We start from the raw sequence: 27,947 nt of genomic DNA, 5'->3' as shown, positions 1-27,947 counted from the left end.
ACAAAGATGGAGAGAAAACCAGTTGGTTTGACGATATGAGGCTATAGGGACTTGATAAGATTTAATAACTGGGTATGGCGGGAGCAAGGGAATGAGGAATCAAACACCGAGTCTGGGTTGGTGGGAAGCTGGTGCTGTTCGCTGAAACTGGGAAAACAAGGAGAGTAGGTAGAACACTATGGAGAAAAGGATTCGGTCTCACACATCTAACTCTGAGAGTCCTGTGGGCTCCACAGGCACTGGACCACACACCTGCCATGAGCAGACAGATGCAGGGAGGGGTCACCCGCATGAGTAGTAGCTGACGCCAGGGTCGGCCACGTGGTCACGGGGGCACACTTGCTGAGTGATAAGAAGCCAGGGGATGGAATCCTGGGGAACGTCAGCTGTAATAAGCAGCGGAGGAGACCCGAAAGGTAACCAGGGAGGCAGTGGGACGCGGAGTCACAGAGCCAGGAAGCGGGGAGGGTAGAGAAGTCGGGACTAAACAGTGACAAAGAAGGTACAAAAGGTTAAAAAAAAAAGATGAGGACTGGCAAGTGCCACTGAATTTGCTAACAAAGAAGTCATCCTGTAAAAAGCCGTGATTGTGCAGTGGCCGAAATGGAAAGATCAGGGAGTGGGGACAGCCCGCGTAGACCGTGTTTTCAAAAAGTTTGGTGGTGATGAAATAGACGTGAGTGGCTAGCTGGGGACATCGCGCCGAAGTGGGGGTTTTGATTTTGTCCCTTCAATACAGGGGAACATTATGTACGCTGAAGTGGAATTACATGTGGCATGCTATGAACTGTTAATCTACAAAAAACATCTATGTGCATAAATTAACTACAGTTTGCAAGTAATTACTTAGTATCTACCCAACAAAATAGCAGCAAAAGCTGGTGTAGCTGATCTTTTGCTCTTAATTTTTTTTTCTATTTCATGATCTAAAAATCCCATATACTAATCACAGAAACTTAAAATATTAAACTAATTTTGAACACTTGGGGGAAAGCAGGGGGCAAAACCCCCCCAATACGAAACACCTTCACTGAGACTCGTTTCATCAAGACCCCTTAAAACATAATTCCATAGCCACACCAGATACAAATTTATTATCTTGACAAACAAGATATAATTTAATTTTAGTCAGAAAGTAGCCAGAAATCACTATTTCATGTATGCTGCTGTGTCCTACTCAGCGAACAGTATCCTGACCTGAAGGAGTCTGCAGTTTTCAAAGGGGCTAACCTCTTGATATAGAACACTTAAACACGCTTCATTTTTGGTTCTCCAAGCACATTTTATATCTTTTGAAATCCTCACATATGTGCTAGTGTCTTTAGTAACTATATGTTTACATAACAGGCATGCTTGTCCACCACTGCGTATTTTTTAAAAACTGAACTACTTACAAAAGCACTATTAGGTATTCAACAATGTGAATTCCCTAGCTAGGGAGAGGAGGCCAAACAGTATCATGCTTTTTTTTTTTCTTTTTTGGTAACTACTCATAGCAGAATTTCAACTACTTTCCTCTTCATGTGGTGTTCTGTGCAGTTAGTTTCTCTTTCCCTGTCTATCTTAGAAGGATGGATTTTCAAAAATTAAAAACATGTGATAACAGTGATCTCAGCACATCTTGCCAGGGGCAGAGAGAAAGTAGCGTGAGCGAAGGGAAAGGTTAATGAACTTACGTACAACTCTGGTGAATCAGGTAGACTTCTCAAACAGATAAGAGCAGGCCTGTTCCTACTTCCAGTCATCTTTTTATGCTTCATATTTTTATTTTATTTTTAAAAATTTTTATTGGAGTATAGTTGCTTTACAATGTGATGTTGATTTCTACTGTACAGCAAAATGAATCAGCTATACACCTATGTATACATATATCCCATCCTTTTTTTGGATTTCCTTCTCATTTAGGTCACTGTAGAGCACTGAGTAGAGTTGCCTGAGCTATAATGCTTCATATTTTTTAAAAAAACGACTTCTGCTTTGAATGTGGTAATCTTAACAAAACTCACTACGAAACATGCAAAGGGATGATGATCTCTGAATTTTGTGGATGAATTCTGGAATAATACAAGACCTTTTCTTTGTTTCAGTAATAAAAATGTGAAATCTTCAAACACCGTGTTGTTAAAAATGATTCATAGTTATTCAAGAAGCTGTGATGGTAACATGGGCTTAGGCATTTAAAATTCCATTAATTTAGATGAACTTGGCATTTATTACATGAGCGGATCTAAATGAAAATGGGGTCTGATGCCCCCACAATCATGGTACATCCTCCTGGCATACTTAAGGGTGACTGAAAGCTAACAATGAGGGAAGCCTTGGAAGAGGTAAGTCCAAGATGTGGTGCATGTCCAAACACGCACCCAGTATACTACCTCACAGGCCACAGATGAAGTTTGAAGGGAAACTCCTCGAAAATGACATCAAATGTGGCAGTCTACAAGTGTGAAATAAATTTCCATTCTTAAGTTAAAAAGGAAAAAGATAAAAGACAGCCAATGAAAACAGAAAAAAGAACTGTTACATTAAAAACACATCCAATTATGTCTAACAACGATCATGGGGTTGTTTTATTCTATTTTGAATGGTATACTGGAATCATGAGCACTGTGCCAATTTCAGGTGGGTACACAGGTGGGTATAAAAACCCCTACAATTCAGCTTCTAGGATACATTTGAAACAGAAATCACTTTTCTCTTTGAATAATAGCTTGAATAAAGTTCCAGGTTTTCTATAGCTTCCTTCTGCTCCTCACTCCAAACTTTATAACTCTGTGTGTGTGTGTGTGCACGTGTGTGTGTACATGCCACACTTACGTGTTGAAGTTTGGTCTTCAACTCTGGAATCCATTCTTACTGACACAGTTGCTCTGTTTCACCTTCTTGCACTGAACTACTCATCAAATGTTATTAACGGTTATAAAGACAACTCAAAGCAACAGATGATTTTGTGTAGATAGGCTGGAAGACAAGTTGACTTTTGTTAATTGGGCCCTGAAAGTTTTCCATCCCACCTTGGGCAGTTTACTATTCAGCTTGCCAAACTTTAAAGCTATTATAACTAGTTTCACACAGATGCCAGACAAAACAGACAAGGGATTAATTGGAATGATCACAAATGCATTCCTTCTGAATAAATTGAAACACACTGGCCACTGCCAAAAGACATTTAAAATAGAAAATCTGAAATTAATCAATCAAAACAAGTTTAGTTCTTTGTGATGTTATAGTTGGGAGACATTTTGCTCTATAAATAATAGAAAAATTACCTAAGGGAGGAAAAAAGAGAGAAAGTTTGATAGCATTAAGAAGGAATTTTGCACTGTCAAAGAGAAATACCTGGGAGATAATATCTTTTGTGGCTGGTGCTCCCCCCCCTTTAAATTATAATTGTTATTTTTGTAAGTGATAAGAGTTAAAAGTCTTAAAGAAAAAGTGAAGACTCACACTACTGGCTCAGTTTTAAAATTATAACATTGAACAAATCAAAGTCAAAGTGTAAAAGCCCAGAACAATACTGGGAGATGAGGGCTTTGGTCAGATGTTAGACAGACTATCCAAACAGCTGGAAAAGATGTTGATTCTCCTTGGGAAATTTGTAATGTATTTGACTCATGTTTTCATGGAGCTGTGGACTGTCCTAGGGGGTTTGAAAGAGAGAAAACTTGCCAAGAACTTTATCTGGAAAACGATAGTATTTTACCAGTTTTCCAATTAGACAACAAGAGAATTTAAAGAATAATAACAAAAATATTAATAATTGACAAATGTCACCTCCACAGCAATACCATGTAGGCTATATGTCCAGAAGTTACTGAGTAAACTATCTTATTCATTAATACACACTTTTTTTTTCTTTAAAAATACATCCACACACAAATACAACATGAAGTGATGAAAAAAAAAAAAAAAAGAGGAGAGCCTTTCATTACTTGCATTGGATAATATGTTGGATTTCATGTTCGGCACATACACACTTTCTAAACAGTATGTTCAATAACAAGTCTCCTTTTGCATGCCTTGGCATTCCTTCAGCGAGTATCTGACGCAGGGAGGCCAGGAAGGGAAGATCTGGTCACTGAATTCTTGCTGATGTGGTGCAATTTTTCGTTCTAAACAATCTTTGCATAGGCTCGACTCGATTTCATAAAGGTTTCTGTTTATCAACAATTACAATATTCATGTCACCAAATCAGCCTCCAAGATGGATTGGGAATTATCTATTATACATACTGAAAGATTTATGGATGAAATAGCATGACTGAGATTGGCTTCAAAATAATCCAGTGTCGGGTAGGAAATGCTTGGGCACAGAGATGAAATGAGACTATGAGTTGTTGAGTGTTGAGCCTGGGTGATGGGTGCCTGGTGGGTATCTGAGGTTCACTGTAGTAGTCTCCCTACTTTTGTGAATGCTTGAAATTTTCTATAATTTTTTTACTGTTAAAAGAAAAAGTGGAAGTACAGAAAATATCTCTTGGCTCACAAATGTAAATAAGTAGATGAAACACATTTTCCCCATATTTTCTAATTTCCTAGTGATTAATCAACCTGATCACACTGACAGTTTTTTCTCCCCGAAAGAAACACAATTCCCTTATTTTTGGATCATATTTTCAATACCACAATTATTGTAACAATTTTAACTTGTTTCCCAGGAGCACAGTAGAGTAGAAAGTATACTAAACTTTGAGTCAGAAAACCCAGGTTCTAAAGTCCCAGTTGTGCTATTTTTCTAACCACATTCCCTTGAACAAGTCATCTAATCTAAGACTTAGCACTGATATATCCTATGCTCACCCTATATGGCATTATACAAATACTAGGTTGAACCAGATCACATTTCTGTTTTTTTTTTTTTCTAATTGTCAAAGACAGTTGAATTGTGACAATTTCATGTGTCCAACTTAACATAAGACATTATAATTATGATTTATTTCTTCTAGAGAATTTAGAGCCAAAGATCATTGTCATATAACTTATTACTATAAAGGTTTAGTGATATCATGAATCAAGGCATTTTCTGTGGAACATAAAATAGGAATCTACTTCAACAGGTAAACTATAAATGAGAATTGGTCCCATCCTCTAATACCAGCATTGTACTGGAATTTCAATGTTAAGGTTGTAAGTAGGAATTAAAGCTACATGAAGGTGTATGTCTTCTGAGTTATTATCTACTGGGATTGATTTCAATGACTGTTCTACACTACCACTTTTTTTTGTTTGTTTGTTAATTTCATTTTGCAGTGGCCCAAAAATACCTGAAGTAAAATTTCTAGAAATATTTAGTTGCTTTTTACTGAATCACATTCAGCTTGTTTGTGCAACTGTGATGTTACTTGGAGAAACAGCTGTAGAAAAAGCATGAGTGCGCTAAATAAATATTATTTACTAGTGATGAAAATGACAGTGATGGCTAAGGGAATGCAATTTACAAACACAGCCGAGTGCAAAAAAACTCTAAGTACAAAGTTCCAAGAGATAAACAGAACTTGAAAATTTATAGTGGGTATAAACTTGCTTTTAAAACCGTTAGTATCAAAAAATACACAGAGTTAATTGATGTTATATAATGTTTTGGTTTTTATGAGGGGGCATTTTTAAAATGCATTATAAACTGAAATGATATTTATAACATGAATAAATAACTACGCTATTTCTAATGATTTCTCCCTTTTGTATTTGTGGGCAAATGATAAAGTCTTAAAATTTTCATGTTCATTTTGAAATTTTATTAAAATTGAGGTTCAAATTTTGTGAATAAGCCGTGGTTACTCCCCCAACACCACAATCAAATTGCTCACTTTGAATAAGCTATATAATTCTAAGGCTAAACAGTTAACACTTTGATTCCTCCAAAAAGCATCCCTTTAGGGAATTATTAGCGGAAAAGGAGGAGGGTTGGAAAGATATGGCTGGCAATAAAAGTTTAGAACACAACTCAGTGTCCACATTTTACAGCAAAAAACATATTCTGATAATTCCAAAGCTACTGAGACAAAAAACACAATTCTTACAAACGATCACAGTCTTGACACTAATAAAACTATACAAAAGACTCGATTTTTAAGTCTATTTCTTTTTTCTCTTCGTTAATTTCCTATACTCTTCAATTTTAAAATCAGAACCATGCATTCCTCTTTATGCTATGAGCTGGGACTGAACTTGAGAGTCCGATTTTTAGTGCAAAAAATGCAAGTATATGGGGGAGAAGCCTGTATGTACAAAATGAGTTGTATCCTCACATCTTAGGAAGTCCATTATTTTCCAAAATGAATGAAATAAAATTAATTTAGAAAGCAGACTCATAGGGTAACACAGAAGTATTTGGATTACATACTGAAGTTAACAATTCACAATCCAATATAGCACATTATTTTAGTTGTTTTCCGGACAGACATAACACTAATAGAAGAACTTAAACTCTTAAATAGCCAGCCACTTATTCCATTAATATGATGAGATTGTTATAACAATTTTTTTTCAGATCAGCTAAGTCACTTAATATCTTGACATAAAGCTGAGTTATAATTATTGTCATATTGCAATTCAGTCTTGTCCAAACATACAAGATATACATCCACATGTGTACAATGCATGTGAAGTAACAGCATCTGGGTAACATCGTTTGTACCCCCTCCCTCACTGCCTCAAAGCTGCGTCCACAGCAGCTCGAGGATTACTGCGGGCAGCCTTGAGCTCACTTAGCACTTTCCCATGTATCACTTCTCCCAGCTCCCTCTCCTTGTTTTCCTCCTGCCCCACTGGCCACTCCTTCTCAGTCATCTTTGCCTGTTCCTCCTTCTCCCGCTTCGCATGCCGTGGTGCCCCGGGGCTCCGTCTTCAGGGCCTCTTCTCTGCTCCCTTGGTTCCAGCTGCCTCACTGGCATCCCCACTTTCATGTCAAACAGGTGCGGTCCACCTGGCATAGCCTATACTTGCATTTCCTAATATCTGAAAAGGACAACCTCATTTTCTAGTTGCTCCCCTCCCCCCTCTCTCCAAACTCAAAGCCGCGATGCTGCTTCTCTCAAACCAGACACTTCCGTGAGGAAATTCTCTTGGCTCTTCCATCTTCAAAGTACCTTGACTGCTACCACCCTGGTCTACACCAACATGATTACATATTCCAGTCTGGGTTATCGCAACAGCCTGCTGACCGGTCCCCCTGCTTCTAAGCCTCATACCGCTCTGGTCTACAGCTGCCAAGGCAAGCCGGGCGTCCTATTAGCATGCGTGTCAGTTCACGGCATTCCTCTACTTCCAGTCCCCCGAAGCCTTCCCATCTCAATGCGAGTAAAGGCCAAGCCCTGGCATGTCCTTTAAGTCCTGCTCCTCCCCTTTTATTTCCCAGACGTGATCTACTCTTACCCTCTCCCTGTCCACTCTTTCCAGCCACAGTGGCCTTCTTGTTCTTCAAACACTCCAGACATGCCTGCAGCTCACCCATGCTTGGCAATGGAACCTCATCTTTCTAAAGGCTTTGCACAAACGTCCCTTCTGAGAGAGGCTTGTGCTAATGAACACTCTTTTTAAAATAGTATCCACCTCCCAACCTCTGAGACCCCAGCCTTATCACCCTTCCTTGAACTATCTCCATCTGACTTCTTGATTACCATCTGATAATGTGTTGTTTATATCTGATATGTGATAAATCATCCAGTGTGTACTATTCATTTGTTTCTGAATTCTCTCCCCCAACTGCAATGCGAGCTCCATGAGGGCAGGGAGTTTTGTTGGCTTTGTGCACTGTTCACAGATTCTCAAAGTGTCTATTACATAGCATCCACTCAAGACTTACTTGTTGAATGAACAACCAAATGACACTTTTTTGGCAGACGAGAAACTGTAACAAGGAGTCTGAGGCCATATACAGATAACATGAGGCCATACACAGATAATACCAAAGAGCTCCTGTTCCTCTGACTCGCCTCACCTCCCTCCAGTCTGGGGAACACACCTCTGTCCCATTAAAGGCCTCCCCAGAGTCTGGAGATCTTGGAGGAATCTAGAAGTTAGGTGCACAATGAGCACATCTTTCTCTCTGTTGTGGACTGAACTGACCTTTGTGGCCTGTCTGGGAAACTGATTCAACATAAACAACACTGTGTACAAATTAGACTCCATTTTCCCATAGAAACAAACTGCACATTAAACTCTTCAACTTATTTGTAAACTGCTCTTCGGCAAAGTATTGTCACATATCCATCTTTTGGCAAGTCGCCTGAGACACTACCATGCTGTCCAAGTTGGTCCAGTCATGAGAAAAACGACTAAAGTCAGTGGCTTGGCAGCTGTTGTAAGTGCCTGGGATTGCCAACTGAGTCTTCTCTCCTTGTGACTTAATCTGAGAGAAGAAAAATGACGTTCTATAATGTTCCTAGGTGGATTTCTCCTCAATGCTTAGCTCTAAGGTGCAATTACAACGCACATTTGCTTCGTATACTGAAAAAATTCTTCCACTTATTAGTAGATATAAATTATTTTTAAGGCAAATGAAGGTTCCTCTATGCTCAATGTTTTCTGCTTGGAAACAAGGTATCTGTGAGTGGAGTTCAAAAGCAGAGATATCAGAGAAAATGGCAGCATCCTGAAAGCTACTACATCAGGTATCAGACACAGCTTGTAGGCTATCCTCTTGCCTAGACTTGTCCTAGCAGAATAAATTATAAAGCAACACTGTATATCTGTTTATTCACTTACAAACTTAATCACTTGTTAAATATTCAAGCAACCAAACGTGATGGCATTGTTCTAGGCATTCATGAAACAATGAACAAAATGCTGTGTCCTTATAGACCTTAAATGTCCAGCGTATTAATGGATTTAACAACTTGGCTTCTGTCTTTGCACACAGGATTTGAGGCAACTATAATTCTAAAGTTAATTAAAGCCTGGTTGGATCCTAAGAGAGTTCTTCAAGATCACTGGGCTTGTATCCTACATCCAGGGGAACAAAGCTCTTCTGTCTTCTTTATTGAAATGAAGCCTTCCTCCACTCTGTTTCTATCTCTGAGATGGTAATGGGCCATGAGAAGGTGGGGAAAGCCATCTGGTGCATGTACCTCAGAGAGGTCCAAGCAAAGGAGCTCCGAATGAGGCATCAGGGTGGCCCCGGCGCCTTGACTGGGCTGAGAAAGGTGATTTTGCAGGTTTGGTTCCCGGGCAGGCAACATCCTCTATTCCAACCTGAAAATGTAATCTCTTTTGTTCTTGCTCCTACAATCTCAATCTTTCCTCCTTCCCACTAAAAATATTTCCTTCTTCTCTAACTTTTCTCCCATAGCAATGAAGGAGGGGGAGGGGGAGGAGGAAGGAGGGGGAGAAGAAGTGGGAGGGGGGAGGGGGAGGACAGGAAGAAATGAGGCAGGTAGAAATGCTGCCCCGGGCAGCTTCCAGTTAGCATGGTCACTAAGAACACCTCCAGCTTCAGCCAGCCGGGGCTTGATCTGGGGGCCGTCCATTGCTGGAAGGATCACAGTTTCACCAGCTCTCAAAGAGAGTTTGCCTACAGAGCACTCACTAGCTAGGCCAAGGGTCCCCCTTGTCATACGACACTTCTCATATCCTTTAGGGACACCCTAAATCCTTGGTTAGGGTTTGACATGGACATGATGCAGGACCATAAGAATAAGCATGAGAAGGACTGTGAAACACGCAGGGCCTAATTCTGTTCCCTCTCCCATCAATGTTCAGTGACTTCATAATTACTACTCAACAGAAAGACACCAGGGGCATCTAGGCTCCTGAGGCACGGCAAGGTCAAGGGTCCTATTGAGAAAGAGTCTGAAAATGGAAGGAATTAAAGGAAGAATATCCATATGACTCCTCTGGGGAAGGAACAAGGCCAGATGAGACACGACCATCCACAGGGTTTGCAGGTGGGTGGATAAGTAGAACATGTTGACCTGACCTGTCCAAGGCCGCTCACAGGTCTAGGAACATCAGTACAGCTGTTTGGCCAGCATCCCTGGCTCTGTATAGGTCATCTGGCTGTGTAGCTGTAACTGTAAAAATGGCAAAAAGGAAATTAAGAGGCCATACCTTTTTATCCAGGAAAGCTACCCACCACCATAGACTCATGACTCCTGTTAGCACTGAAAACTCAGACGTCCTGGATTAAGCCTGTGTACCATTCTGTTTATTACAAGGAAAGAAACTGATTTCCTGATTCCTTTCCTCAGTCATCCATTAATAAACATTATGTGAACACCTTCCATACTCCAGGTACTGGGCTGTCTATAGTCAGTAGAAACACAAATAAAACATAATCCCTGCTCTGAGGGTCGAGTAGGGTGGGATGACAGAGGAGATACACAAACGAGTGAGCACCAAAGTAGCTGGATAAGTGCCATGTTGCAAAACGCCCCAGAGCTGACTCTGGTGGATACAGGAAGGGCGTGCAGGTAAGAGAGAATAACATTTGCAAATGCTCCAAGAGCAGAGTGATGACATGACCCATTTAGGAAGCTACATATCACAGGGCTGACACATGTTATGAGACAGACTGGCTAGAAATAAGTGAGGAGGGGGCTGCGGGCCGTATGTGCTGTGCCAAAGAATTTGAACTTTGATACTAATGGCTATGAGGGGCCACTTAATTTTAAGCAGAGGACTTGATATGCTCAAATTTCCAGAAAGAGAAAAATGACTTGGGCAAATGCGGAGGGACAAAGCTGAAGCCTAGACTAGGTGACTGTTCCAAGTGACCAGTTGGTAGAATGAAGCATCACTCGCTGAAATGGAACAAATAGGAAGAGAAACACATCCAAAGAGGATGAGCTCACTTTCTGGCGTGTTAATAAGCTTGAGGTGTTGATGGGACTTAGAAATGTCGGTATCTAGGAGGAAAGTTGTACGCATAGAGCTGAAGGGAGGGGGATGTAGGAGTCGTCAGGATGCGGGTGTTGGACCAGTAGCACCTCCTAAGACGATGGATTTCAGTAGCGACTAACTTCACACATTTTTTCTGCTGGAATATTTACACCCAGCAGGGATTTGATTGATCTCTGGATTATAGTAAGTATTTCATTTGTTCTTATTTTTAAGACAAACTAATTACCAAGATATTTAAAAAGAGTTTTCATATACTTTTCTCTTCAAATTACAATGTGACAACCCTCAGAATGGGAGAAAATATTTGCCAATGAAGCAACTGACAAAGGTTTAATCTCCAAAATATACAAGCAGCGCATGCAGCTTAATACCAGAAAAGCAAAGAGCCCAATCCAAAAATGGGTGGAAGACCTAAATAGACAGTTCTCCACAGAACACAGGCAGATGGCCAACAAACACATGAAAAGATGCTCAACATCACTAATCATTAAAGCAATGCAAGTCAAAGCCACAATGAGGTATCACCTCACACCAGTCAGAATGGCCATCATCAAAAAATCTATAAACAATAAATGATGGAGAGGGTGCAGAGAAAAGGGAACCTTCCTGCACTGTTGGTGAGAATGTAAATTGGTATAGCCACTATGGAAAACAGTATGGAGATTTCTTCAAAAACTAAAAATAGAACTACCATACGATCCAGTAATCCCACTACTGGGCTTGTACCCTGAGAAAACCATAATCCAAAGAAAAACATGTACCACAATGTTCACTGCAGCACTATTTACAACAGCTAGGACATGGAAGCAACCTAAATGCCCATCAACAGATGAATGGATAAAGAAGATGTGGCACATATATACAATGGAATATTATTCAGCCATAAAAAGGAATGAAAGTGAGTTATTTGTAGGGAGGTGGACGGACCTAGAGTCTGTCATACAGAGCAAAGTAAGCCAGAAAGAGGAAAACAAATACCATATGCTAACTTATATATGGAATAAAAAAATGGTACTGAAGAACCTAGTGACAGGGCAAGAATAAAGATGCAGATGTAGAGAACGGACTGGAGGACACGGGGCAGGGGAGGGACAGCATGCAAAGGGGAAGCCGGAACGAAGTGAGAGAGTAGCACTGACATAGACACACTACCAACTGGAAAACAGCTAGCTCGTGGGAAGCTGCTGCATTTTAACACAGGGAGATCAACTCGATGATGCGTGATGACTTAGAGGGCCGGAATAGGGAAGGTGGGAGGGAGTCGTGGGAGGGAGGGGATATGGGGATATATGTATAAATACAGCTCATTCACTTTGTTGTACAGTAAAAACTGGCATAACAGTGTAAAGCAATTATATTCCAATCAAGAGCTTAAAAAAAAATTACAGTGTGAATATTGGGAAATTCGAGACATGGGCAAGGAAAATATCCCAAGAATAGCTGTTTTGTGATTTAGCATAGCATTCTTTTGCATATGATTTTTCCCACCCAGGGAATTAAAAGGCTATCCGTAATAACTTCACTTTTGGGGTTAATTCCAATTTAACCTAAACGTTTTCCCCATCACATCTGTGTTATAAATACCTGGTCAGAGTTTTTATGGAATATAGATCAATATAACCTCAGAGCTTCAGCCCACACAATTTTGCCAAAATAAACTAACCCGAATGATTGACCCCACTGATAGAAGATATCATATTTTGAAAGATACCAGCACAAAATATAAGTATTTCAAACTCAAGCTCTTTGATGACGAAATTAGAGCAGAAAAATCTTATCAAGTCTCTGGAAACAGGGTCTGAGAACAATGGCTCCAAGTCAGGAGAATCTGGTTTTCCCTACCCGATGCTTCCACTGGTGCCCTGAGTGACCTTGGGCAAGTCTCACCACCTCCCCCTCTCCATTACTCATTTGTTCCCCCTCCTATCACCAGGTGGAGTTTTAGAAAGTATTTTTTGCTCTTTAGATGAAAGATAGAAAGTGTACCACTTAAGCAGAAAGTCTGAGGCTTTTCACACAGAATAGAAGGAAAGGCTCACTAGCATATAATCATCCCAGAGACAAAAGCTTTATCTAGTGGTTTTACTTCCCAGCTAACACTTAAATTAACAAAGGCGCAGGTCACAAGTTCCTAAACATTTCTGTGTAAAAAAATGGCAGGGGTGGGGGGAAAAGGAACCTACTGAACAGTCAGATCTCATAAGTGATATGTTTTTTAGCATCTGTAACCTGAGAAAATATGGAATGCTCGAAAGTTACGGCCAATCCAGGAACGCTTGCAAGTGAATTTACGTATTTCTGGTGTGCTATTCACTTTTTTAAAAAAATCAAGACTTTATTCCTCTAGAATAGTTTTAGGTTCACAACAAAATTGAGGAGAAGGCACAGAGATTCCCCGTATTCCCACTGTCCCTGCACACGCATCGCCTCTCCCGTTATCAACAGCCCCCACCAGTGTGTTAGTGGACGAACCTACACTGACACATCCCAATCACCCAAAGTCCAGAGTGTACAGTTCATGCTTGGTGTTGCACATTCTGTGGGTTTGGACAAATGTATAATCATGTGTATTCATCACCATGGTATCATACAGAGTATTTTCACTGCCCAAAATATCCTCTGCGTTCTGTCTATTCATCCCTTCTCTCCCTCCTAACTCCTGGCAACCACTAGTCTTTTTACCGTCCTCATAATTTTGTCTTTTTCAGAATGTCATGTAGTTGGAAACATACAGTATGCACTCTTTTTCAGACTGGCTTCTCTCACTTAGTAACAGGCATTTAGGCTCCTCCATGTCTTTTCATGGCTTGATAGCTCATTTCTTTTTAGTGCTGAATATTACATCGTCTGCATGTACCACAGTTTATCCGTTCAGCTACTAAAGGACATCTTGGTTGTTTCCAAGTTTTGTCAATTAGGAACAAAGCTGCTGCAAACATCCCTGTGGAGGTTTTGTGTGAAAACATAAGTTTTCAACTCCTTTGGGTAAATACCAAGGAGCATGACTGCTGGGTCATATAGTACAAGTATGTTTAGTTTTTTAAGACGTCACCAAACTGTCACAGACATATATATACTACCAACTGTAAAATAGTCAGTGGGAGGTTGTTGTATAGCAGGGGGAGTCCAACTCGAGGATGGAAGATGCCTTGGAGGACTGGGGCGGGGAGGGTGGGGGGGACTCGAGGGGGGGGAGTCGAGGAAGGGAGGGAATATGGGGATATGTGTGTAAAAACAGATGATTGAACCTGGTGTACCCCCCAAAAAAATAAAAAATAAAAAAAATAAAAAAAAAAAGGATACATGCCAAAAAAAAAAATAAATAAATAAATAAGTGGCTGTACCATTTTGCATTCCCACCAGCAATGAGTGAGAGTTCCTATGGTCCTACATCCTCATCATTATTTTGGTATCATCAGTGTTCCAGATTTTGGCCATTCTAATAGGTGTGTAGTAGTATCTTGTTCCTTTTTTTAACGTGCATTTCTTTGATGATATATGATGTGGAGGGTCTTTTCATATGCTTATTTGCCATCTGCATATTTTCTTGGGTGAAGTGTCTGTTAAGATTTTTGCCCCATTTTTTATTGGGTTGTTTTCCTATTGTTGACTTTTAAGAGTTCTTTGTATACTTTAGATAACAGTCCTTTATCAAATATGCCGTTCACAAATATTTTCTCCCATGAATGTGTATTCTTAAAAATCACACGGTATTCCCATATATTTGAAAAACAGTGGTGTCTGTAACGTGAGTGATAACTCCTCAGTCACAGGCAACCACTTGGTTTGTAATAAGACCAAAAGACTCCTGACCTTAAATCATAACACCCACCCTGGCGTTCTGAAGAATAAGCATTGCAAATACCTCCTTAGCTTCACAGAAGCTTTGCTTTTATTTTACTATTTCCTATTTCATCCATTTGTTGCAGCAGTTAAAAGAAAAATCTCAGGCAAGAGCCATGTTAAAGTCCATTTTGACACAAATTTTTATGCAAGAATATATATCCTACAGAGAGAAGGGAACAAAGTACCTCGAGATACAGATCATGTAGAAAGCCACATAAAGTGATGGAAGGAGGAAGAAGCACAACGAACTGAGGTTAAATTTCCATACTTTTTGCAAAGAGAGTAATAAAAGTGTGTTTATAAAACATATCAAAAATCTCTTTTGTTGATAAAGTGTTTTATAAAATAGAAAGTACTATACAAATGGCAAGCGGTTAAATTTGTAGGGGGAGGAAGTAATTTCCTGAATCATCCAGGCATGGTTGCACTCAGAGGTTTTGCCTCCCTGTCAAGGCAATCAGTAATCGCTCTTTACTCTGGCAGTCGAGTCACTTCTTAGGCACCACATGTCATTCTGAGTCTAGCCTTTCAGAACACCTAGAACATTCAGAGGTGGGTGGATTTGTCAACAAGGGAAGAAAACATAGATGATGATATGTAACAATAGTTACCATTTACTGGTCACTTCCTAGGTGCCAGGCATTGCTCCAGACCTTAGTATATGCCATCACTAAACCTCACAATACAGCCCACCTCTTTTAATCTGTTTTTAGCTGAGGAGCCTCTGACAGCACAGAAATGGTGAGAATTCTGGCCAACCAGATTCCAAAGCCTCTCCGTCACTTATACTACCACTGCCTCCTAGGAAGTGAGATGCACATAAAACTGGAGAATCTTTCTCCAGCAAGAGATGCTAAAATACTTTGTTCAGTGCCCATCTGGCAGCTCTGCCTCAGCGTCACAGTTTAAAGTCTTGATTCCAGTTTCTTTCTTCAACTACTTGAGAACCTACAATCTAGCCCTTAGGGTGCTATTGACTTCACTGGCTAATAAACACATGATTCCTAAATTACCCAACTTATTGCATGTTCTTGTTTATCTTCAACACATCCATTTTACAAAAAAAAAAAAAAACCCCAAAACCTGAGCAACTAGAATACAAGCTGTGCTACCTCTATTTTCTATTTCCTTATTTCCTAGTAAGCCTGAAAGCAATCTGCAATCACTCTTTCAACTAGCATTCAAGCAATGCCAGCAATGTGCTAAGCACTTAATTTGTATTCTCTTTTTCATTCCTTATGAGGAAACTATTTGGTTGATATTGGGTTTCCATTTCATGGATAAGGAAAGAGTCCTAACGTAGGATTCGAACTGAGGTTTGTAGGATGCTTAAGCCCTGATTTTAAGCCCTAATTGTAAGCACTACGGTATGCCTTCCCAGAACACAAACACGGTTTTCCTGTCCGAGAGATTAATGGTTAAATTAAAGGAGCTGGATGGAGAGATGTCAGCAATTATCAGACTTTACTGCTTTCCACCTGCTCAGTCTCAGTTGTCTTCACTTCCTTTTATTCACTTTTGATCCCACAGAGCTAAGAATTTAGGATTGTGAGTTATTCAACAAGCCTTCAGACTTAAGGGAAAAGGCAGAGCAAGGAACTAAGACACAGCATTGGTCTCCTTTCTTAAAAGTATGTTCACTTCAAACCTTTAAAGAAAAGAAAACCCCAAATCAAAGCATTGTGTTTGCATCAAAATCACTTCCCTGGCTAACACACTGAAAGGCTTCCCTTAAAATTGCCCTGCACCCCCGGCCAGGCCAGGAGGGATCCCTGAAGGAATGAGGCTGCTTAGGGGAGGGGTCTACATTCAAATGGACCCCAGAACCCTTGGAGGGGCCCCTGGTTAGGTCACCATGGCAGGGAAGAATCTCTCAGATCAAAAAACTGGAGAGGCAAAGGCTGTATCCAAAAAAAAAAAAAAAAAAAAAAAAAAAAAATCATAGAATTTCTACTCCTTTTTTGGAGTAGAAATGTTTGTTTTTTTAAAAGGTAAATTTTAAATATGCTAGTGAAAAAATGAGAGAATATATATTACTAACACAAATTAAAGACTACAATAATGGCATTGTTGTTGCCTAAGGACAGTCTTCCTTAGGTTTGTTTTTAAACCCAGTGCAACACTAGATGTAGAGGAAGCCAGAAGGTACCCTGGAGGCTGGCCACTGTCTGAGGGTGGAAACCAGTGGCAATTCTAGTGTCGGAGTCTTTCTGAGGCACACAGACGTCAGGGCTCCCATAAGAGTCTCCACGTAACTGATGCTCTGTGAGCGGTGGCCTGTATATTTTAGCACAATCCTGGTGAAAACCATCATTCTCCATTTAGGACTCCTTCCTGGTTAGCAAACTTGAAAAATATGAATTTGCAGTCTGTATGAGAGCTCTTGGAAGAATAGAGCATTTTCAAGGCGAGGCTAGGAGCCTGGACTTATTTTGTAGGAAAGAAGAGACTGCTTGGGGTTTATGAGTAGGATGGGGTTTTGATGGGGAATTTTGGAATCGGGGGGAGCTGTGAGGAGAACCTGGATACTCTGGAGGCAGGAGGAATGGGATGAACGTTACCACGAGACCAGGCATTCCTCAGTTTTACCCACTGCTTATTGTCCCCAGATTTTCAGTTACTCCTTTTTTTGTTTTCATGGGGCCAAATGGTCTGTGGGCAAAAGTATTTCAGCGAGCCGGGGCTAAGGATTGTACACAGAGCACACAGGGCTGTGTGTGAGGGGTTTCTGGGGTGCATGAGAGGTGGGGTGCGATCAATAGGATTCTCTGAAACAGATGACCTAACTTTTTAGGATTGCTGGGAAGTATGGCCAAGCTATTAGAAAAGAAGGACTTAATTAAACAGCTTCACATTGGTCTCTGCAGAGATAAAATGCAACTCTCCAAGCTCACAGTTTCTTCTGACATAAACTGCCAGTTATCTAGCCCATCAACCTTGCAGACAAGCAAGCGAAAACTCACAGAGGCAAGGAACTTGTGCAAGGTCACCGTGTGTTGTTCTTGTTGATACCTCGGAAAAACCTTGAAATGTGCTCCATTACCGTTTATTTATCTCTGTTTGCAATAAGGATGGCACACCATGGAGAGCACAGTGTCACGTTTCTTAAGACAGAGACTTCCATGGTCACCGTCGTTTACGCAATTTTTAGGTTCTCACAGGAGACACTTCTACACCTATCTTGAGTTATCAGGGTTGTATTTTGTATGTATTTTTTAAAATAAATGTTTTTTTAAAAAACCATTAATTGACTCCATCCTTCTACATATTAAAGGAACACAGAGAACTGTCTAGATCCACACTCCAGACTGACATCACTGATTTACAAAGAACTTCTGAAATTTTCAGTTTGAGGTCTCAGGTCTCCACAGCAGGTGAAGGAAGTCTGCTTAAGTCAATGTCCCAGAAATTCAGTTTCAGGGTTCCTTTCTCTCAAAAGAATGCCAGGAGGTGTACTCTGGTTCACTCCGATTTCCCTACAGCTGCCCCATTTTGACAATTTGCATTTCACCTTGGATGAGGGCAGCAGTGATTGTAAACTGGCCCACTTTCTTTAATCTGCGACCAGCAGCAAGTCATTTTTTAATAGCCCTTAATTTCCCTTGTTAATGACATATCTGCGTTCAGCAGTGACTCAACCATGGACTGCTGTAGGCTAGGGGGGATGAATCACAGAAAAAGAGACTAAAGAGACCCATTAGGTAATCTCACACAGCTCCCTGCCAGACTCAGGACGTTCCCAGCAATAGGCTTCTAGGACCAGTTCAGCACACTTTTTATTTGCCTCCAAGGATGGAACCGCTACCACACACCACAGGCTGTTCTACCATTTGAAGAGCCCACACTCCAACAGTCGAGTCCCTGCTGACACCTGGACACCTGCCTCATCCTCACCGCTCTTGATCTCACTGTAAAGTTCTGGGTCCACCCAGACTACTGAGTGTCTCTTATGCACACGTTTTCCTTCCTGTCTGTTTGCATTTAGAGAATGACTGCCTTGGATATCAAGGGAAAACTGAACTACACAGGAAAGAACTTCTGATACTTCTCAGCCCTTGCCATGAAAACTAGAAAAAGGATTCATATCACGGACTTCATCCTCAAAGGCTGCCGTCTTTTACACGCTTTCCAGCTCTTTGTTCGGTCTCATTCTCTTGCTGAGAGTTCTCTGAACTCTCTCCAGCTGTTCCACATCTGGAACTGAGCTGCTCACACGGAACAAACTATTCCTCGTGTGGTCTTACTTGATGAAGGTCAACTCTGGGTCTCTTTTCCTTCCAGCCCCTTTACCCTGCTTGCGTTCCCCTTTGCCTTCTATTCTCTCTCTCTCTCTCATTCTGTAAACTCCTCTTTGGACAGTCTGTTCTGCTGTGGTGTCATTCAAGTCGGTGGACTTGAGAATAATGATAACGGCAAAAATTTCTTGGGCAGCCCCAAAGCGTATTTAGCCAACGCAGCGATGCCCTCCAGGACTTCCGCTTCCCTCTTTTCTACAATTAATATTATCATCATCGACAACCACGACCTTCACCTTTTTCTTTTGAGGTCAGTGTATCCCCTTCTTTGTAATTATTCCACACAGCTACCACGGGGAAACTGGCCTTTCCCATTTCTATTTCATTTCCAGCCAAATGAGCTATTTTAGCCACTTTTCAGCTGTGATTATTTTGCTATGTATTAACATATAATTTTTTTCTCTCTACTAATGCTGGATTATCCGGCCTTCAATTTACTGAGAAAAACTTATTTAGGCCATCAAGCCTAATCTCCCTAAACACGTATTTCTTCATCGTCTAAGTGATTCTTGCACTCTTTGCAAAACTCAGAATTGGAAAGGGCTGAACTCATAGCTAGGCCACTTCCTTTGTTTGACCTTTAATTCTGGCCACTTGTTCTGCCAGTTTCCCCTCACATATGTACAATGCAGCTTCCTTTAGAGCAGGACCTAGGTAAGGGAATCACCTTTTAAACAGGGCACTTTCTTTTCATTTATGTAAACAGCTTCCTACCTAAGTCATTGGCAAGACCGGAACAACTACGTAGCCAGATTTCAGCCCATCTGTTTACACAGAGTGGGTGAGGTGTAAATACCACCCTCACACTTCCAAGGGCACTCCCAACATGAATCCAGCCTCTCCACCACTCCCCTCCTCCAAGCACAGCAGGTCTTCCCCACATCCTCACCCCCACACCCACCCCTTCCCCCATCTGCAATTAGGCTAGGCTCAGATCATTCTTTTTTACAGTATTTTCAAACATACACAAAAGTAGGGTCATTGGTACAAGTGACGTCCCCACATACTCAACAAGATCTGTGATATGTCATCCCCAAATCCAAAGGACCCCAGATTTCAATGTCTCCTCTTCAGAGATTCAAAGGCCGTCGCTGGTGTCCAGCATGGGAATTTTCCATTGTGCCTTGGGGATGACCCCCAGTGCGACTAGCCTTTGGATCTCCTCACCACTCATCCCCTGTAACCGCAGAACTAAGAGAACACATGCTCTCATCCCATATGCCGGTGCGTTCTTTTTTCTCTCCTCTCATTTAAAATTCTGCCAGAAGTTCAAAATAAAAAGAATAGAGTGCCTACCTTCTTTCAACCGCAACTCTAAAACATGTATTTTTACCTTGAATGATTTTTTTGTCTAACTATCTTCTGAAATTCTGACAAGTGGACATGACTTCACCTTTCAAATGGCTTGAGGCAAGGTGTTGGAACAAACACGATACTGCTAGAGAGAAAATGAAAACCAGCACAAATAAACCAAAAAAGATAACTGATCATTACTTGGGGAGAGAACCTTTGTTCTTCTCTCTATGTTGATGATCTTTTGCTATTTTGCTTTTCCCTCAGCACTCGTCACAGAGCTGAGAGCTCAGAGCAGAGGGCTTCGCATGCTCACGTGCATCACACCCAGCGCTGAGCTGTGGCTGCCAGGCCCACGCCCGCGCGTCTGATCCCACAGGCCTGGGGCGGAGCCTGGGAATCTGCATCTCATCAAGCACGCCAGAGGGCTCCAATGCAGGTGGTCTCTGACGACGCTTTCAGAAACACCGAGGGTTTACGTGAGGAACACAAAGTCCTCATGAGCGTTTGGAAGAGGGAGTGGTTGTTTTTCTTGGGATGACGAAGGGACAGCTTCACAGAGATGGAATCTGAACTTTACAATTTTCATTCCCTCATTCGGTCACTGAAAAAAAGTTATCAGACATCCACTATATACCAACCTCTGTTTCAGGTACCAGAGTGAACACGGCTTACGGAGCCCTGCCTCATGGCGGCTAAGAGGCTACGTGGGCAGCACTGCAGGAGCAAAAGGAGGGATACACAGAAAGGCGAGGGTGCTAAGGAATGCCGAGTTCCACGGCGGGCACCGTGGAGAACACAAAAGGAAAAAATATACGGTGGCGGATCCTAAGGACGACGTCAGTGACTCTTTGCTGATCTCCTTTGGATAGACTTGTGTCACTGCCTAAACTTACACACTAATAGGAGACAAAATTGAGACATGAGAACCAATCATGAATAATAAAGTATTCAATTAAATCTGAACTGGGGGCTATAGACTAAGAGAACATATATGTGAATTATGTGTTTAGGTTCACATAATTTAGAAGGGCTTCGTGGAAAAGGGAGACCTTGGAATTCTGGGCTGCTGATGAAGAAGCCAAGAAGGGAACCGTGGTCATGTCTGGACACAAGCGCTACCTTGCTCTTCCAGGTGTGGCCCTTGAATCAGCAGCACTGGCATCGCCTGCCAACATGGCTGTGTTAGAAATGTGGCATCTCAGGACCGACCCAGACCTCCTGAATGAGACTCCTTATTTCAACAAGATCACCAGATGATTCCTAAATACATTTACGCTTGACAAACACTGCTACAAGGGTTTCAAACGGAGATGGGCTACACATACTGAGGACAGAGTTTAGCGCTACAGTTGAGGGGTTAGACCTGATGATGTCGCTGTGAACGAAGAACACAGAAACAATAGCCTTTGTCATAAAAGTGGAAGACTTTTCAAAGTATGAAGGAAAAAAAAACAGTAGGAGAACTGAGGGCTATAGCTTAGGAATCGCTTACGGTGAGAGGAGTGCTCATACACGGTAAGAGGGAGAAAGAAGAACCAGATTAAAGAGAGAAGAGATTAGAAGGGTTGGAATGGCCAAGGCTTCAGGGACAGAGAGGATGGGAACTAAGACTGGGCACTGACAATGCCGAAGGAGAAGTCAGCAGTTATCGCAGGGGCGGCGGGAAGCAGCTCTGTGGGGTTTAAGCAGGAATGACATAATTTCAAGATACGGTCCAAGATAAAAATTAAAAAGGTCATCTTTTTCCTAGAAGGTAGGTGAAAAGTGAACTATACTAGAGATTATGTGTAAAACTGTAACTGTAGAAATGGACATTGAACTGCTTCCAAAACTATGTCACCAGGCTGACAAATTTGTAATTAGGTCCATCTGGTGTGAGCTCCTTGTATCCACGTCTTCCCTTCATGTAGATCTAGCCTTTTTCTTTGAACCAACTTGAGGAACAGACACACACACACACACACATATGCACGCACACATGTACACACACCATCTTCCTTCCGGAGCCAATGCTTCCAAGCTTTTAATTGGGTTCCCAGTCCCAGACCTTCTTCACTTGTATTTTTGAGGACCCACTCATACCTTCTGGATCTTTTTGAGCATCTTAACATCTCTAAGGAGAGTAAGCAGAAGAGATGAAAGATTTTGTGGCTAATGAATCTTTAAAGAAGAAAGGTGGCTCACAGGTGGCCAAAGTCAAGTTTCCTTCCATTCAGAAGAGCACTTGGTGTCCTTTCAGAAATTATTTAACCTCTCTGAGCCTGGGTTTTTTTTCAACTATAAAACTGAAGACAACAGCTACCAGTTAAGGTTCTGAGAATAATTAAATGAGTTGAATTTTAAGTTGCTTTACTGTAGTGCCTGGTGCATGACAATTGCTCAAGAAATATTAGCTGATAAGAGATTAGGAATATACATCATCAGGAGCAGGAAAAGAAAGAATGAGCTGGTCATTTAATATTTACTTGGTGGTAACTTACACTCAGCATAGAACCAAGATTTTAAATTTATTAAAGGGACACATTTTGTGTGCCTAAAATGAACAGAATAACCTCCTAAAGACAGTTTTATAGCGTACTATCTGTGTCTGGATTTTGATGGTAGATTGTAGCAAGGACATGAAGTGAAAATCAGTTGAAGAAGAGAAGCCATTAAGGATGTAAAGAGGGTGAGAGCACCCCAATGCCGATGAGTTCCCTACAGCTCCAGAAACTCTACCAAGCACAATGGTTGGCATCTCAACCTTTGGGAGGAGTGGTGAATTTCTGAAAGGCTCCAGTCACCTGAGATACATGTGAAACGTTCATGGGGCATGTTTCAAGGTTCTCCTGAGGTATCAACAAGAACTGAACACTAGGTGACCTTACACAAGTTACTTGTTTCTCTGAGTTTTAGTTTGCTTGGCTGCAAGATTGATGGGCTAGATAACCTTTAAATGGCCCTTGTGGCTCTAACAAGATCTGGAAAGAGGAATGGATAACTGAAAGAGAGCCCAGACTATGCAGTCAGACCTGGGCTGGAACCCTGGTTCCACCAAGCACCAGGCACAGCACTTAACATCCCTGGTTCTCATTATTCTCCTCTGTGAAATGGGGAAAATAAAACATATATTGCAGAGCTATTGAGGAATGAAAGATGGCTCTAAATTATCTGGCATATAACAGACACTCAATTAATGGAATACTCTCAAGTGACTCCCTGATTGCGTGTTAAATGTACCTATTGCCAAATGTAAGGTATGGTTATGCCACAAGTGACTAAAAAGCATTTCTTCAGATTCAAAAACATTTTTCCCTTACAGGAAAGATTCACCCCAGGCTCCTCTTGGAATGTGAGTCAAAGTTGATCCTGAGCATCAGGCAGACTTCTAGAATATTTAGACCTACCTACCCACTGCTGAATATGAAGTGTGACACCTTCATCCTAAACAAATCCTTATTGAGGAAGCATGTGTGTGTGTGTGTGTGTGTGTGTGTGTGTGTGTGTGCGCGCGCGTGCGCATGCACGCACTACGAACTGCAAAGCTTGGTGGTAAGTAATACGGGGTTTACAAAGCTGTGCATGGTTTGATTCTCTGCCCCTGAGAAACCAACGATAACTTGTCTCTGTAGCAGGACCAGTACACAATGCCAGAGGACCAAAAGCATTATTCTGAGAAGGAAAAATGGGTGACTCCTTCCACAGAACTGTGTGAATTAATTAACGTTTACAAAGAGTTTTCATATGCTTGTGCAAAAAGGACTTTAAATGTACACATTTTTAGGTGTACTTCGTTTTGGAAGACTACATTAGGAATAAACAGGGCAGTGATGAGTACCCTGCGGGGCAAGAAAAGGTGTTAAAGAAAGCACCCATACGGATGTACCCTGCTGAAAAGACAATACTTAAAACCTATTGTAATCACTATGTAAAAGGATGCTTTCAGGGTACATTTTCTGTGCAGATGATAAGTCAGGTGAAATCTAGAAACACAAATGTTTTAGCTCATGATGGAAAGCCAAGTCCCCCGGTTTAAGTAAGTTTTAAATAAGTTTTTAAAAATACCAAATCAATTTAAAGTGCTAACAGCCCTACCAGAATGTAAATTCTTAAACAATTAGCCTCATTCCCAATAGGATCAAAAACAAGCCAGCAGCCAAGACAGTTTAGCTCCTAAGCTTGGTGTGTTCAAAGAGAACCTTGATTTGAGCTGAACGTGATCTCCAGATGCAGTATAACCCCTCCACACGCAGCTCCATGGGAAAGCACTTTCTGGAAACAGAGGCACCTTGTTTAAGACCAAAGTTTTGTTTCTGAAAAAGCTGGGTACAAAGAGAAATTTTAAAAAATGAATCATGCCTCAAATGCCCTGAGGAGGTTCATACCACAGGGAACCCTGCCATGAATATTTTTGCAAGTGAAAAATTAGTTTATGAATTGAGAAAGCACCTTTAATTTATATGCCGCTTTGATATTTTGGCTTTGTTTGGTAATTCTGTGTTTGCTTTTTGTGGCTTATTTTGAACAACTTTCTAAAAAGCAAAACCTTTTTTTTTTCTTTGAATATGAAAACTAGTTCCTTCTTTTAAGTGTAGCTTTTAATATATTCTGGGACTAATTCCTTTCAGTCCCACCTCTATCCCGAAAATAAAAAAACCTCCATTTTTGAAATGGAAGCCATGGGATTATCTAATTACATTTACCCAAATTCACTTTATGGTTCAATATCAGCAACTCATTTGTTCTACTTGGTAGGGAATATAGATCCTATTAGATCTAACCAGAAAGCCATCTGGGGCATGGTGTCCCTATCTGCTCTTTGACAGGTGATTCTAAAGGAACTGAAGTGAAGGGACATAAATTTCCCAGGTTTGTAGCTTGCCCTGATCAGGTGGGATGGACAGGACTAAATCAGGAACCTATGCTTGCTTCCGTAGTGAAAATCCATACTTGCTTGGAGACATACTTGCTGCAGACATATTCGCCTCAACTCCAAGAAACTGAGTCATGGTTCACAGTTGAGCAGAGGTTCCCAAACCCTCCTGATGCACGAATCCCTTAGTCTGTCAGCAATTTTTTCCTAGTGTCACTAGGCCAAAAGAAATACCTAACGGTTCATTTACTAAATAGTTAGAGTCAAATAACCTACTAGGTATTCATGTCCTAACCACGTAGTAGCAGTTTGAAAAAATAATACTCATAAATTAAAATTTAAAAAAAAGGATAGTTTAATTTTATTCTTAAAATACCCGCAATTACTGACTAAAGGGTGTGTATGCATACTGGACACCACACAGCTTTCAGATCTTGGAATCAGGCTGTGTACTGCCACCTTCATTTTCTGCTGCACACAGAATTTTCCTTCTGACGCCTCAATCTCAAAAAACCCAGCTTTAGAAAGCTATGACATCATCAAAAGGAATGTAGCGCCATCTAATGTTGAAACGGTGAACCACCTCAGCCAGTAGTTCATTGGGTGTCTCACTGCGCTTTCTTCAAAAAAAGGAAAAAAATCCCATAAAATATTCCCTATGCATTGGCTGTGGCACCCTGGGGTGCCCTGGCACACAGTTTGGCAACCACAAGTTCAAAGACACAACTATTCCCACTTTCCTGAACTGACTGAATGTCATCAGATTTTAGTATCTTTTCAATACACACACATGCACAGAGCTAAAATCCGTAGTTGCTTCTATAAACATCTTGTTCCCAGTTAAAACCACTGCCATCTCAGCTAGGTCACATTTTTAAAGACAATACCTTTAGCCCAATTCCTACCCTGGTGTATTTAAAGACAACATACCATTACAATTCAGCTTTACTTTCATAAATTTGTATCTGGCCAGTGATTTGATCTCGTTTATACTAGGAAAAGACGCTATTTTTTCACATACCTAAAGTTCTGTGTATAGTATGACCTAATGCTGAGTACCGACGTTACTGACCTTGCCACTGTGGGTGCCCACATGCCTAAAATGTAAGATATTACATTTTCAGGCATAATGGCTGGACCGAATAGTGCGTGAAAAGATTACAAAATGTGTCAACTGCTTTGTGAAAAAGATGTTAAAAGCACTAATTCAGGATAATGTTTAGTAGAAATCTTCCACTTCAATGACAGACACTTCTCTCCAGCAAGCACTAGTAGAGATTGCTAACGACAGAAGGAGCCCAGTCCTGGTCTTAACTCCTGGAAACAAAATGTTGACCCCCCTTCCTTCCTTTGCATACAGCCTGTTTACTTCCATTTGCTGCTAAGGATAAACCACCGATTGAATCACGTAATTCGAGTTTTGCTATCATCTCACAATTTCCTTTCATACCTCTGAAACCAAGCTCCAGTCATACATTCAAGTATCGCCCTGCCTATTTCAACTTTCTGCATGTTCATTTCATATTGCTTTTGTCCTGGGTTTCCTCTCCCTCTTCAGTTTTCTCTGCGCCCTTCCTTTCCTCTCTCTGCTACTTTCAAAAGCCTCCCACATAATCCTAGGTAATAGCAATTTAAAAGAAGGCCCTTGGGTGGAATAATCAGCCCTCATGATGAGTCAGAGTCAGGTCCTGGCTGAATCTGGGATGAAGGACCAAGGCAGTCTAGCCCAGAAGGACAGAATTAGAGGGGAAAATGCACTCCGTTTTGTTAAGTGTGGCATTTTTTAATCAGCACAGCACAGAGCCTTATTACCACTGTGGATTAAAATGAACTAAATTCTGACAGCAGTGTGTCCGTGGTCAAGATATTTGTGGTTCACTGAGGCAAGGAAGTTCATAGGTCCTAACCCAATCCAGTGTAGGTAACAGAAATGTGCTGCAAGAGACTGAAAAAATCGCACCATTAACGATATCATAGTGCAATCACCAAAAAGACAGCAGTGCTGCGACCCTCCCTTTTCTCTTCAATAAGATTTGTATTTTGTTACTTTTAAACATTCTGTCATATGGTATTCTATCTCAGGAATATTTCAGCTCCTATAATGACATTTAAGAAAAAAAAAGTAACAAAAAACCTAGAAGCCTTTTCCAGTGCCAAGCTCATTTAGAAAGTTTAGCTTCTGACTAATGCAATGATGCAACGTAACAATACCAAATTCTTTCATAATATTTAGGAGTAAGTGATTACTTGTGGAAACTGTAATGTTTCCTAACAAACCAAGTGTTTCAGGGACAGACCACCCAAATCTATTATTATATAAAGATGTCAGTTACATAATTACATGAGAAAACAACACATTTTACTTTTTTGTTTTTTAACAACAATTATCCTCTCTGGGGAAGATGGGCTGAATTAGCTGCTTAGCAAAGTGCCTCCTAGGGCCTCCAATTATCTTAGACACATTTAAACTGGAACCTTGATAATGTACATTTAACATGAGGAAAATGAAAATGCCTTTTCGTCTCTCCCCATCCCCCACTCCTGCCATGTCTGAAGTGACTTTGCTGAGACCACCAACAGTGAAGATGCATTTAAAAACTCTAATTCAGATCTAACCATGAACCATATACCAGTTGCCCTGCTGGAAACAATTTCAGAATCATCTATTTGAAAGATAGTATACCGATGCTATTCATTAAAAGTAACCGAAAATATTTTTAAAATGTGAGTATCCAGTTGCATTTAATTCAGGTATCTGTGTACATTAGGGGCATACAATAAAGAGTCCTAAAAATGATTATACTGCTCCCTTATAAAAC

The 27,947-nt window shown here is 40.9% G+C and overlaps 1 protein-coding gene across 7 annotated transcripts in view; it reads right to left on the bottom strand.

The window, feature by feature from the left end:
* Positions 1-27,947, bottom strand: part of ARL15 (ADP ribosylation factor like GTPase 15) — a 401,290-nt gene that overhangs the window by 77,584 nt on the left and 295,759 nt on the right. Inside the window, exon 6 of one of the 7 annotated variants that reach the window (XM_057743612.1) lies at positions 9,917-10,010. The exons of the other annotated variants lie outside the window; for them this stretch is intronic. Coding sequence (XP_057599595.1) covers positions 9,948-10,010 — 63 coding nt within the window. The 3' untranslated portion in view covers positions 9,917-9,947. The remainder of the gene's footprint in view (positions 1-9,916; positions 10,011-27,947) is intronic. 7 annotated transcript variants of the gene reach the window in all.

The sequence above is a fragment of the Hippopotamus amphibius genome, chromosome 1 (genome assembly GCF_030028045.1).
Source record: "Hippopotamus amphibius kiboko isolate mHipAmp2 chromosome 1, mHipAmp2.hap2, whole genome shotgun sequence".
NCBI lineage: Eukaryota > Metazoa > Chordata > Mammalia > Artiodactyla > Hippopotamidae > Hippopotamus > Hippopotamus amphibius.
This window is presented reverse-complemented; position numbering and strand designations above follow the sequence as displayed.